We start from the raw sequence: 11,899 nt of genomic DNA, 5'->3' as shown, positions 1-11,899 counted from the left end.
ATTCTAGCTTTACAATATGGCTGAATTTGCAGCCCATTTGAACCAAGGCACTTTGAACGCTCAACCTACAATATTTGAGATTATTGCCCAAGAATCTATGGCATCAGTACTAAGACCAGCTGTTACTTATGCGTTGAAAGTGCTAGCGAGTTCTAATCCTGACAAATGGGGCTGGATTTGGCGTTTTGGAGACGAACTTCACCTTTTTTTTGATTACGTTGTTCAGAATCACTATTTAAAGATCTACAGAGGTTCCATATCTGAACATTTCTATGGGCTCAAAAGAGTAAGCAGAACCCCTAATCATGATGGTGATGATAAACTATCAAGTGTGCAGAGATATTTGTCACTAGTGATGTTAGTGGTACTTCCATATGCTAAACTCAAACTTGATCAGCTGTTTGAAAGATTACGAGAGGAACGCGTCACTGGTTCATTGTCCTCCCTTCCAGTCCGAAAGCGGTTGTATTTTCTCCAACTCAAGAGAATATTTATTTACCTGTATCCCTACTTGCATTGCACGTGGGAATTGATGTGTTTGTGTTATTACTTGCTGTATATCTTCAAGATCTCCGGAGTCCATTCACCTGTACTTCATATTGTGGGAATCTCATTAAAAAGATTCACAAAACGAGACATTGTCACGCACAATCTGCAGAGAAATCTTCCCACTGTTCCTAACCAACAGACTCTGGGTAAACAAATACTGGCAATTCCAAGCTCAGCTCTAAAGCTGCTATCATCAGTGTTAGCCAATGGTCTTCCTGTTGTTGTGTTTTCACTTAAATTCCTTGAGTGGTGGTATTCAAGTGACAATAGAAGTGCTGTTCATTCAGTAATGCAATTGCCAGTTCCCCCTCCACCAGCCCGGCCTAAGGTAGGATGGCTCAGAGGTAGTTAATTAGAAGTAATTAAAGAGCTTTAACATTTGCCTTACATGTTTACGCCTGAGTTTGCATGGTGTTGTACTCTGAAGGAAGCCAAGGCTTTTGGTGGGTTGAAAAGAGATGAGATTAATGACTCGTGTTTTGGGGTTAGGGTTGAGTTGAAGTTTGACTTCAGCTAAGAGAAAGAAAGCTTAAGTAAACCTAGTTCAAGTTAGCTGGTAGTAAATGGCTGGAAAAATGGAGTGAAATCCAAGGCAAATCACATTTTGTTTGAGTTATTGGTAAGCTTAAGTTAACTGAGTTTGCATTGGCGGGGTTCTATTGTACTCACCATTTTTGTTGTCATTGACAGCCTGCCCAATATGGTGTCCAACTTCCACCACACCCAGCTCAGTGTCCACTGTGTAACAAAGTTCGCACAAATCCTACAGCACTGTCTTCTTCTGGTTACGTGTTCTGCTACCCTTGTATCCACAAATACCTCAATCAACATGGATGTTGTCCTGTCACTCATTTACCAAGTGCAACAAAGCAACTTGTCAGGCTTTATGTTGATGATGTAAACTAGAAAACATGACAGTTTTTCACTGAGTGAAATAATTTTCTTCTTATAGAATTTTGGGAATTTATTCAGGTGACTAACTAACTAGTCTCAATCATAATTAAGGACTGGAACAGGTTTTTTCTCCATGCTGTTCTCCTTGCATTTTTTAAGGTACTGATTAGGAGTTTCCTTTGTTGGTTGTACACCAACAAAAATTTCCACAAATTCTAGACAGTCACTTAAAAGTTTGGTTCCTTTCTCTTGTTTGGCAGGCAAGAACAAACAAAGTGGTTGTCTAGGAAATGCCTTTTGTTCTTCCCACACCAGTGTTTAGCTTGGTTCTCATATGCTGTAAGCATAACTGGGATTGCACTTGGTACTTGGCTTCCATAAAGGGTTGCCAACACAACAAAATTGCTGCAAAATGCAAATTAAACAGGGTTTTTCAGTAATCTCCAGTGACTGAGAGCCAGGTTAGCTAGGTGCTCAATCTTTTTTCGAGACAATGACAGTTCATTCCACCCTTTCAGACATGGTTGTAAGCTAAAATTCCCCTTTATTCAATCAATTTTAGTTTTCATGAGGCATTAATAGTTTAATTAAAGTATTGTGCAGAATGATCTATTTTCTCTGATCTTAGTGTACCATGGAGAAAGTTCTTGCCCACTCTCCAAAGATATGTTTGAGGACTCTGATATCTAGAATGTTCACCAGGTAGCTATTGCAGTTAGAAAAAAAGATGTTTTCCCCTTTTTTTAACTTTGTCCTATCAGTGTCAAGATTTATCACTGACAGTACTTTGACTTGCTGAGGCAGATGACACGCTAATTGGGTAAAATGTTTTACCAGGTTCAAGAGGAGTAGAATATTCGAAAACTCTTAATTTTATTGATCATTTGAAAATTGCATTGATGTTTACCAGTTGATTCATCTTCACTTCCATGCTTGATTAATGTTGCTTACCTAGGACTCCATGAATAACTTTATCAATTGTGATCAACCTTTAATATAATTTCTGTGAATGCTTCTCTTCATACAAAATGGTCTAATTTCAATGCCCTAGGGTGAGGACTTCATAACATTTTCAAGAGTAAAATCAACAGAAATTGAGGGATGATTTTAAAATGCATCAAAAATTAACCAAACTTCTAAATATTTGCATGCATTTTCACTTTGACAGTCATGAGAAAAACAATTTGCATCTCACCTATTACAGTATTTGCTCATTAATCAAGTTGGTGTCATCATCTCTCTTTACCAAAAATAAGTAACCCTCCATATGCATAACACCCTCTCTTCAATTCAGTTATTAAACAATATACCTGCACCAATGCCTCAGAGAAAAAAATATTGTTGCCATTATTTCATGAAAACAGAGGAACTTGCTCTCACACTATTTACTGCTTGCTGTAGTAATGTGTACTTCATTTTCCTCAAACTTCAGGCAAACCTGTATAAGCAGTCACCCTGTGCTAAGCAGTTGGTTGTTGAAGTCCCAAAATTTTCACCCCTTAAATTACTGTAACTTTCATATCTATTAAGCAGTCAGCCCTATTAGGCGGTCACCCTTTACAGAGTCCTGTTTGTATTGTCCTCCACCTGTATTGAATGGTCTCTCAAGGAGGAAATTTTCAATTAAAACTAACAGTAATCTTTCAACTTAAATTTAATCCATATTTAACTCCCCAATGCAAATCAATCTTGGTAGTATTATTGAGAAAAGTTTTGTAAATTAATTGGTCAATTATGGCATAAAATGAAATTTTTCATTGTCTTTTAATAATACCCTATTCTGTGGACCTGTGTTGAGCAGTTACTGAGCCATTCCCCATGGGAGACAGCTTATACAGGTTTGACTATCATTTTTTGTGTTGAGTCACAGCATACATTAACACCAAAACAGTGCAATAAATAACTCTTGCATGAAAAATGACTTTTAGTACTAAGTCAAATTATCTAAGTCCTATTTTATACATAGAGAATTGGAAGAAAGGCTTCCTAGCAGGTGGTGAAAAGATCACAGTTCACATACTAATTACCGTAACCAATAGTTTGTAGTTTAACCACCTGTGACCCATGGTCATGTTACCATGGAATCTAAAATATTAATAGCACTTGTTAGAATTCGTCATGACCACGGTTCTCGAATTCGCTTCTTATTCTTGTGTTTTTAGAAGCCCTTCTTGTTTTGAGTTTCGAAAGAATTTCGTAAGCTTCTTGAATTTCCATGAATTTTTGCTGGGCTTCCTCTTTATTGTTTAGATTTCTGTCCGGATGCCACTTTACTGCAAGTTTCTTGTATCTTCGTTTTATTTCCTCTTGAGTTGCATCTTCTGTTAGTCCAAGGACACGATAAGCGTTCTTTTCTCCCCTGGGATCCAAAGCTTTAACAAACTCGTCGTAGAAATTGTCCCACCCGTTCTTTTGACCTTCTTCATACAGACCCCAGATTACTTCCTTGAACTCGAGCCACACCGGTGAATTGAAGAAGTGATTTATAGCATCACGTAACTTGACAGTTTCTCCATCTTCCGTTGTGACTTGTGCATTAAAATAAAGGAACGAACCCCAAAGGGAACAAATAATGAAACCGCCAATCGCTAAGTATTGTATTCGTTTGCACAACGTCTTGCCCTGCGCTTTCTCCTTTCTGAACTGGCGGTAGTTTTGGAAAAAGATGGCAGCAACTAGTGCCACGTACATTGCACCAGCCTCTTCCCCTGTGAGATATGTCAAAGCTATATTAGCAATAAAAGCTCCCACCAAAGGGTATTTGAAATCTCCTCTCTCTCGACCAATGTTTCCAACGAGATAAACACCAACAGCGACCCCAAAAGGTACCAACAGTGCTGGAAGCCACTTCGCCTCCTCGGGAATCGCCATTCGAACTAATATGCCGTAAAAATAGCCTACAAGCATTTGTCCTGAAAACCTTGTCACACTAAAAGCTGGTTCTCTCCTAAGCTTTATCTTTCTTTTGAGTGTCTCAACGAAATAAGGTTCTTCGTTAGCATCGTCAACATATTCTGGAATACGCCAAAGGTCGCGAAACCATCCCAGGCCAAATACACCTCCGATTGTTGACCACCAGATAAATGCTTGGATATCTCGACCCAGATATAAGTGATGCAGACCGAACCATCCCCATAGAAGCCAAATAACGTACGTTAGGAATAAACTCTTTCGGTTCGCCATAGTCTTGCTATTCTGCAGCAAAATTATCAAGCTCGTGACGGTTGTTTTACGAACGGAAGTGAACACAAGGGCAAATCACTTGGCCACATTTGATTGGTTAACGGGCGTTTATAAAATGGCTGTCTGTTACTGGCTAGTAAGCAGTCTGGGAACGAATCAAATTGTATGGACGCGCAAGACTTGTTTGATGCGGTTTCCTTTGTTTGTCATTATCCTTTTGTGGCGAAATTTATTGCTTTTTTTTTCGGCATTACTCCCGCTACTGAGACAAACATATGGTATGTATTGTACGACTTATACAGTAAGGAACTCCCTCAGTTAGACAATCAGTGACAACTTGAGGGAAAGGAAAAGGTATATGTGAAAAAGGGGGATGGGAGGGGGGGGGGACGGTAGGGTGGATTACAGTCATTACACACACTCTCACTATTCCACCCCTAATTATTTTCTACTGCTTATTGTTATTTCTAGTCTTTATAATTCATCTCCAATAGGCGGATTAATGCTGACATTATTGTTTACATTTTTGCTCATTTGCATACGGCTTTGCGTAAAGAAGGAAACATGTTAGATACAAATTGACTTCAGGCAGCTAAAGAGCTAGAAAACCTCAATACATGGTGAAATTTTTAGCTCTTTGGGTGTAATATTCAAGGAGAAATAGTCCATCAAAAACTGCAAAATTTCTGGGTGGCAAAAGCGCTAATGAGGTCATGCATTCTATGTAAAATTTTGAGTTTTTAAACCTGTGTTGTACAAAAAGTATTCAATGCATCAGGCTTGTATTCATTGGCCGAGTTAATCGTACTTTGACCTTTCGATATTCAGAACTGATTTATTTTAGCTCCATCAGAAACTGAATTGATTATGCTAATGAGGCAAATATTGTAAACAAGGATTCCCCTATAATGAGTCAATAATCTCTTTACCAATCAATCTTTACTTCAGAGCAAACATTTACTTCTATGGCTTTGCTTTTAGGTAGGTAGGTAGGTAGGTAGGTAGGTACATTGCAGCTCATCGGCTGAATTATGAAATTCTTTACCCACTAAGATTTATAAAAGTTACAATAATGATTAAAGTATAATATAGATGCAAACTATGTTTAAAGTGATCTAGTAAATGATAACCATTATAATAAAACCTTGACACATTTTTTACAGCTAGCGCTGATAAATAATTTGGAAAATAACCTATGTGACAAGTTCCACCAACAAAAATTAACCCATAAAATTTAATTTTCTTGGCAGCCATTGCAAGCATAAACAAGTTCTTTAGCCTATTGGTGTGGACATGTGGCATACTGTATTTTCCAATATAATGACAGAAGTAAGCTGTTCAGCATAATATGATCTTTATTGCATGCCAGGCTATAAAAAGGCTTCTTACATAATGAATCAAAATGATCCACCATTGGTGTTATGCAAAGGATTTCACATGCATTATTGTAACTCATGCCAGGCATAATAACAGGCCAAAACTGAGCCACATGGCTGGTTGAAGTGTAAAATTACTTTACCCCAAGAATTAGGAGTGAAGTGATTAAGTGATTAAGGGGGGGGGGGTGCTCATGCCAAGCCAACTGAGAAAGGGCCCTATTACCCTTGAGGCAAATGGCTAACAGTATATTGAAGTTTAAGTCCAAAGTGAGTTGTACAAGTTTGACAAGACTCTTGAGTACCCATCTATATCTTGTTACATAATTATTCCTAAACTTTTTCTGGATGAATAACTTTAACTGACTCTAACTGCAGGTCAACTCTTGATGGATAGACAACTCTGAGCTGTCCATCATTGCCAAATACTCTAACTTGTTCAATAACAAGCTCTTGGTTTGTTGAGGAAGTTGCATATTCTTCATCATCCACCAGAGAGTTAGCCTCTGAAAACAAACCAACTTCAAGCATCATCATGATTACACTGTCCATTACAGTCTTGCAAGTTTCAAGACTGACTGGTGATGTTACCTCCACAAGTACATTGATCTTTTTTGCCGTGATCTGCAAATAATAAAAGGTTAATTTTGCTTCGCCATCTTCAATAATATAGTCCAATATCTTGGGAATCACCTCATGTCTTATGGCATAATATCATGGTATAATACAAATGGACTTCCAATAAAAATTTGATTAAATTGGATAAGCAAGATCTTAAAGTAAAAATACTTGTTGACCTCTTATGAGGTCCATTCCCTCATCATTTACTCAACACATAAAAGTACAAAGAGAGGGCATTTCAACCAAGTGTGCAGTGGTATGTATAATGTAAATATATCTTATTAACCAAGTGCAAGGGCTGTACTGGGAGAATATTGGCCCGAGGTCTTGACAGTACGGACCTCGCTGCGCGCGGTCCGTACAAAAAAGACAGAGGGCCGATATTCTTCCAGTACGGTCCCGAGCAAGCTTGGTTAATAAGAGATTTATTATACGACTGAAGTTGAAAGGGTCACAAGTGCGGTATCATTCGGGACCTTTCAGGACAGTGCCCGGTCCAATACTGAGAGAATATTGACCAGCAAAAGAGCATTTTGATTGGTTGATTTTAGTTATTGGCCCTCTGACTGCCCGAGTCATGCAATAATGAGGCTGCTTACCTTACTCTTATCACAGTTGGTAACTGGAGGTAGAGACACAACAGCTTTACTAGAGTCTCTTAAAACAGCATATGACTCTGCTCCTTCGATGAGACTAAGATACCTATCACGAGAAACACATACAAATGACAGAAGTGTGAGGGTTGCAATTCTAAAACTACATTTACAAGCCAGCTGTCAAAAGCATTTTCCTGCATAATTAAGTAAATCTTCTTTTAGTTACCATCCTACCAAGTTCTACCAGCTATTTTTGTTATCATCCAACTGTGCTTTATAGAGTACCAATGACTCTCAAAACAAGTACAAATATCACACAGCATTTGAACTCCAGAGAATGTCACACACTTCCCGTAAATAAACATCCGCAAAATTCCCATGCACTGAAATAACAATTTGGCCTGTTGGATAATAAATCTCATTAAATGTTTGGTTGTGTAGTATTGCTAAATATTTTTACATGCTGTTTGTATTTTGACTCACCCTATGGGCTCATCAAAATACGGCACAACTTGTAAAAAATACTCAGCCACACTACACAACAAAATTTTTGATAAGATATATTACTTATCAGTTTAAAATGTTGAAAAAATTAGTTAAGAATAACTATAGAGGCTCTGTACAATTTAATGAGTCAATGTTTATCTTTTAAATGCTATTAACTCAGAGTTTTTGTAAATAACAAATATAAGCACATACTTAAAAAGTCCACTTTTAAAAGGATTTCTCTTTGTTTTCTGTTTTTGTTTCATGGCTTCTGCTCTCAGGTCTGTTATCAACTGTTCAGCAGTTAATTCCTTGTGTCTTCCTAAAGGCACCAGCTGAATATCACCTGGAGGGCAAGCTTCATATTCCAGGGGGAAAGCTAAAGATGCTAGGTCATGTGTGGCAATTGTAGCCGCTGTTCTTTGGTCACAAACACTTTCATGAAGTTTCGTCTGTAAGTAGGGGAGAGAAAAAGTGTTACTTGATCATAAAGATAGCATTAACAAATGATGAATGTGCAGATAGCATCTATTGACAGAGAGATTTCTGCAAGGAAAAGTTTTGATTTAATTTATGCATGGGTTGATGCCATTGTGAAATTATTTTGAGACAGTTATCCTCTTTTGTAGTGTCATGGCAAGAACTGAAAAGATGAGAGATCTTTAGATCTACATAATTTGCTGATTTAAAATTACTCTCTCTTTGAAGAAAAACAGTTTTTGTGTAATTTTTATTATGTGCGGATCACACCTTTTAAAATGTTTCTGCAAGGAAAACTTTTACTTTTTCAATTATGCAGAATCCTGAAATATTGTGAGATTTTTATTGTCTCATGCTGTCTTCTGTAGTGTCACATCAAGAACTGAAACCATGATGTGCTGGTGGCTGTAAGCCAGAAATCACAAAAGGAGAGGCTACAAGCCATATATAGCCAGGGCTATAAGCCAGAAATCGCAAAAGGAGAGAAATTATTCAAAAGTGTGTCCACTACGAATGCTGGACTACTAAGATACTCCAAATAAACAATAAGTAGCATTGGGAAAAAAGAGTTTGGTCAAAATTGGGTCAAGATCAGAATTTTATAGACCACTTTCATAAATGGCTGCCGGATTAATATTCTTTTGTTTAAATTTAAATTAGCCCTACTGGCCTCGTTCTCCAGTACAAAATTCAAAAGAATACATTATCTCAAGCAAGGCCAGTAGGGCTAATTTAAATTTAAACAAAAGAATATTGATCCGGCAGCCATTTATGAAAGTGGTCTATTGTTACACTCACTCACTCACTCACTCATCTCAACAACATATGTGGCTTGGTCTCCTGTAGGAGGCAGTAGCCACAAATATTAGATGGAGCCAACTAACAAAGCTCGTGAGTTTTGGACAATGTTGGGGATGGAGTTGCCAGAAAACAGTCAAAACAAAGAAATCATAATCAACTCTCATGGGTTTATTGTACTACAAACACACCTCACATTTTTTTTCCCAGCTCTCAAAATAAATTGGTAGTTCTTTATTTTTGAGACGTGAAATATTTTTGCTATATTTTAAATCCTTCATTGAACAAGCTTGTTGGGTGAAGATGGCTGGATATTAGCCATCATGATCTCATCCCTGGTTAATAACTCATATATAACTGTGAAGAGGTACCTGAATATTGATGAACTTTTTTAAAGCATCCATGTCAACAAGATTCAAATTCCTCACCACTGCACACACAATGTAAGGTCGCACAACCTTAACATTTGGTTGAGAAACAACCTTAAATTCTTCACTGTGCAGAACTCTAACCACTTGGCTGAAAACTTGTGCCGAGGCCTGGTCTGAACTGACTTCATCATCAGCTCCCTCACTGACTTTTCTACCTCTCCCTTTTTTTCCTCCTTTTTTCCCAGCTTTCCCTTTCTTGCTTCTTGTTGCAATGTAATCTAAAACTGCCTTGGTAGAACATTGATTGATAACCTTAACAAGCCTCCTGTCCTGAATTGAGTTGTCTTGTAAGTGAAGATCTTTCAGCTTAGGACACTCTGATAGCTCTGATGGAAGAATTTCAATCTTATTCACATTCAAGGACAGTACCTTGAGAGCTGTCAGTTTTGAGATATTCCCACTGATGTTGGTAATCTGGTTGTTAGAAGCGATGATTTCTGAAAGGTGTTCCAGTTCGTATATTCCGTGAGGGAGTTCTTTCAATTTATTATGACCGATGTCGACTCGTATTAGACTGACGAGATGTGCAAAACTCGGCAATTCCGTTAGTTGGTTGCAATTCAAATTCAACGTCTGAAGCAAATTCAGTTCAGCCAGTGTTGACGGAACCTGTTGCAACTTGTTGCCCGATAAGTCAAGGTTTTTGAGGTCCTTGAGCAATCCTATGGAAGTTGGTAATTCCTGTAGGCTATTTTTGTGCAAATCCAGTGTTTTCAGTTTTAAGAGTTGCCCTACTTCGACCGGAAGAGAAAGCAACGTTGTGTTCGATATTTGTAGAAAATTGAGAAAGTTTAGCTCGAAAATATTATTGTCCAGGCCATTTTTATCAATTCTCTCAGCGACTGAAGCGGTATTCAGAACTAGTTCATACCTATGTTCATCGACAGCTTGTTTAACTTCAGGCCAACTCATCTCTTTGTCCTCATCTGTTCGATCACAAACGTCTCGACTTAGCTAATTTGTTACCCAGGCCTTATCTGATGACACGAAGGTGCGCTACAAAAAGAGAGGTGCCTTGGGTACCACTAGATCATTTGTCAATCAACGGTCAAATCAGCTTGAGCTGCAGCCGATCCAAAGCAGTGAACAGCCGGCGGATTCCTTAAAAAGTTTTTACGTTTTCGTCATAATGGAAAAATGTTTTGAGGTTTGTATTTCTGTTCTCCAGTGGAAACAGTCTTTATTTGGGGCGGTAAATTTGAAATAGTAGAAAGGATTCGCCTCGCCATCGCCTACTTACCACGGCATAATAAATACATGCCAAGTCTCCCGGATACAGAACAAATCTCACTGTCTCTCATACGGATAACCAAATCTCCCGGATAAAAGCGACTTTGAACCTTTGCACCACTGGGAGCTAACCTCATACCTCAAATACCCAAAATCAAAACAATTTCGGTTTTTAACCTCAACTCGCGTTTTCAGGCACTTTTTAAAGCAATCTTTTAACCACAAAACCACATATGTTGACGGAAAGAAAACAAACGCTTTTTCACGGCCATACAACAGACTGTCTGATTGGATCTCTGTTGACCAATAACAACCCAAGAAATGAACGCCCGGTCTCCCGCCAATATTTTCCTTCCAACTCGTGCGTGATTACAAGATTCACTCACAAAGTGGGAACAGAAAACACCATTCCACGGAAACGGCTTTACTCCACTACACTGATGAATTGCTGAAGAACATGGATGATAAGAAAATATCTGCAATCGTCTTGCTAGACATGTGGAAAGCATTTGATAGCATCCGTCATGATCTGTCAATTAACAAACTCCATAAATTAGGCGTTTCATTTGCTACGTGTTCTTGGTTCCTAAGCTACTTATCGCAGCGTACGCAAGTTGTCAAGATAGAGGATAGTTGTCAAGATAGAGATAGTTGTCAACATAGAGGATTCCCTATCTGAGCCACTTCCGTTGAAGGCAGGGGTCACCCAGGGATCCATCTTAGGCCCCGTGCTATTTACTCTTTACGTGAACGATCTTCTCCAGGTCCCTAAACACTGTAGAGCACAGGGTTACGTTGATGACACCAAAGTTTTTATGGCACTTCCTTCTAGTCAGCTTTCGAAAGCTGAGGCTGCTGTAAACCAAGACCTCAGGGATATATCCAGTTGGTGCTGTGTCCACTCTCTGCTAATCAACCCCGACAAGACAAAACTAATTTTTGTTGGCGTTCCGCAACCGACAAGAAGTATATCAACTTTACCACATGTAATGTTGCTAGGGAAGGAAGTAAAGCCTTCCTCTGTTACCAAAGACTTGGGTGTACACATCGATTGTCACCTTAAATATAACGAACATATTGCGAAAACTGCTTCAACCTGTACATACATGTTAAACCGCGTTAATAGGATAAAACATCTCCTGGACAGTAAAACTCTTGTTTTCTTGATGAACACTTTTATATTTAGTAGGTTATATTATTGCTCCACGGTTTGGAGCAACACGACAAAAGAAAACATCAAAAAACTTCAATTAAT

At 38.4% G+C, this 11,899-nt stretch overlaps 3 protein-coding genes across 4 annotated transcripts; 1 reads left to right on the top strand and 2 right to left on the bottom strand.

Moving 5' to 3' along the window:
* Positions 1–16: 16 nt before the first annotated feature.
* On the top strand, positions 17–2,357 carry LOC111330881 (peroxisome assembly protein 12-A). 2 transcript variants are annotated; one of them, XR_015995504.1, is made up of 3 exons: positions 17–877; positions 1,240–1,827; positions 2,146–2,357. XR_015995504.1 is itself a non-coding variant. In XM_022935856.2 (2 exons), the coding sequence occupies exons 1-2, from the start codon at positions 17–19 to the stop codon at positions 1,453–1,455; spliced, it is 1,077 nt and encodes a 358-aa protein (XP_022791591.1). In that variant the 3' UTR covers positions 1,456–2,357. The 2 variants fall into 2 exon arrangements, 1 of the variants encoding a protein (XP_022791591.1); XM_022935856.2 differs by having other exon boundaries at positions 1,240–2,357.
* LOC111330882 (dnaJ homolog subfamily C member 22) lies at positions 2,300–4,704 on the bottom strand. The gene has a single exon (XM_022935857.2). The coding sequence runs from the start codon at positions 4,624–4,626 to the stop codon at positions 3,550–3,552; it is 1,077 nt and encodes a 358-aa protein (XP_022791592.2). The 5' UTR covers positions 4,627–4,704; the 3' UTR covers positions 2,300–3,549.
* A 1,259-nt stretch (positions 4,705–5,963) lies between these two features.
* On the bottom strand, positions 5,964–10,389 carry LOC111330930 (leucine-rich repeat-containing protein 47-like). The gene is made up of 4 exons (XM_022935932.2): positions 9,355–10,389; positions 7,919–8,157; positions 7,223–7,325; positions 5,964–6,626 (listed from the first exon to the last, which is right to left on the bottom strand). The coding sequence occupies exons 1-4, from the start codon at positions 10,324–10,326 to the stop codon at positions 6,336–6,338; spliced, it is 1,605 nt and encodes a 534-aa protein (XP_022791667.2). The 5' UTR covers positions 10,327–10,389; the 3' UTR covers positions 5,964–6,335.
* Positions 10,390–11,899: the final 1,510 nt, after the last annotated feature.

Source organism: Stylophora pistillata, chromosome 14, assembly GCF_964205215.1.
Source record: "Stylophora pistillata chromosome 14, jaStyPist1.2, whole genome shotgun sequence".
NCBI lineage: Eukaryota > Metazoa > Cnidaria > Anthozoa > Scleractinia > Pocilloporidae > Stylophora > Stylophora pistillata.
This window is presented reverse-complemented; position numbering and strand designations above follow the sequence as displayed.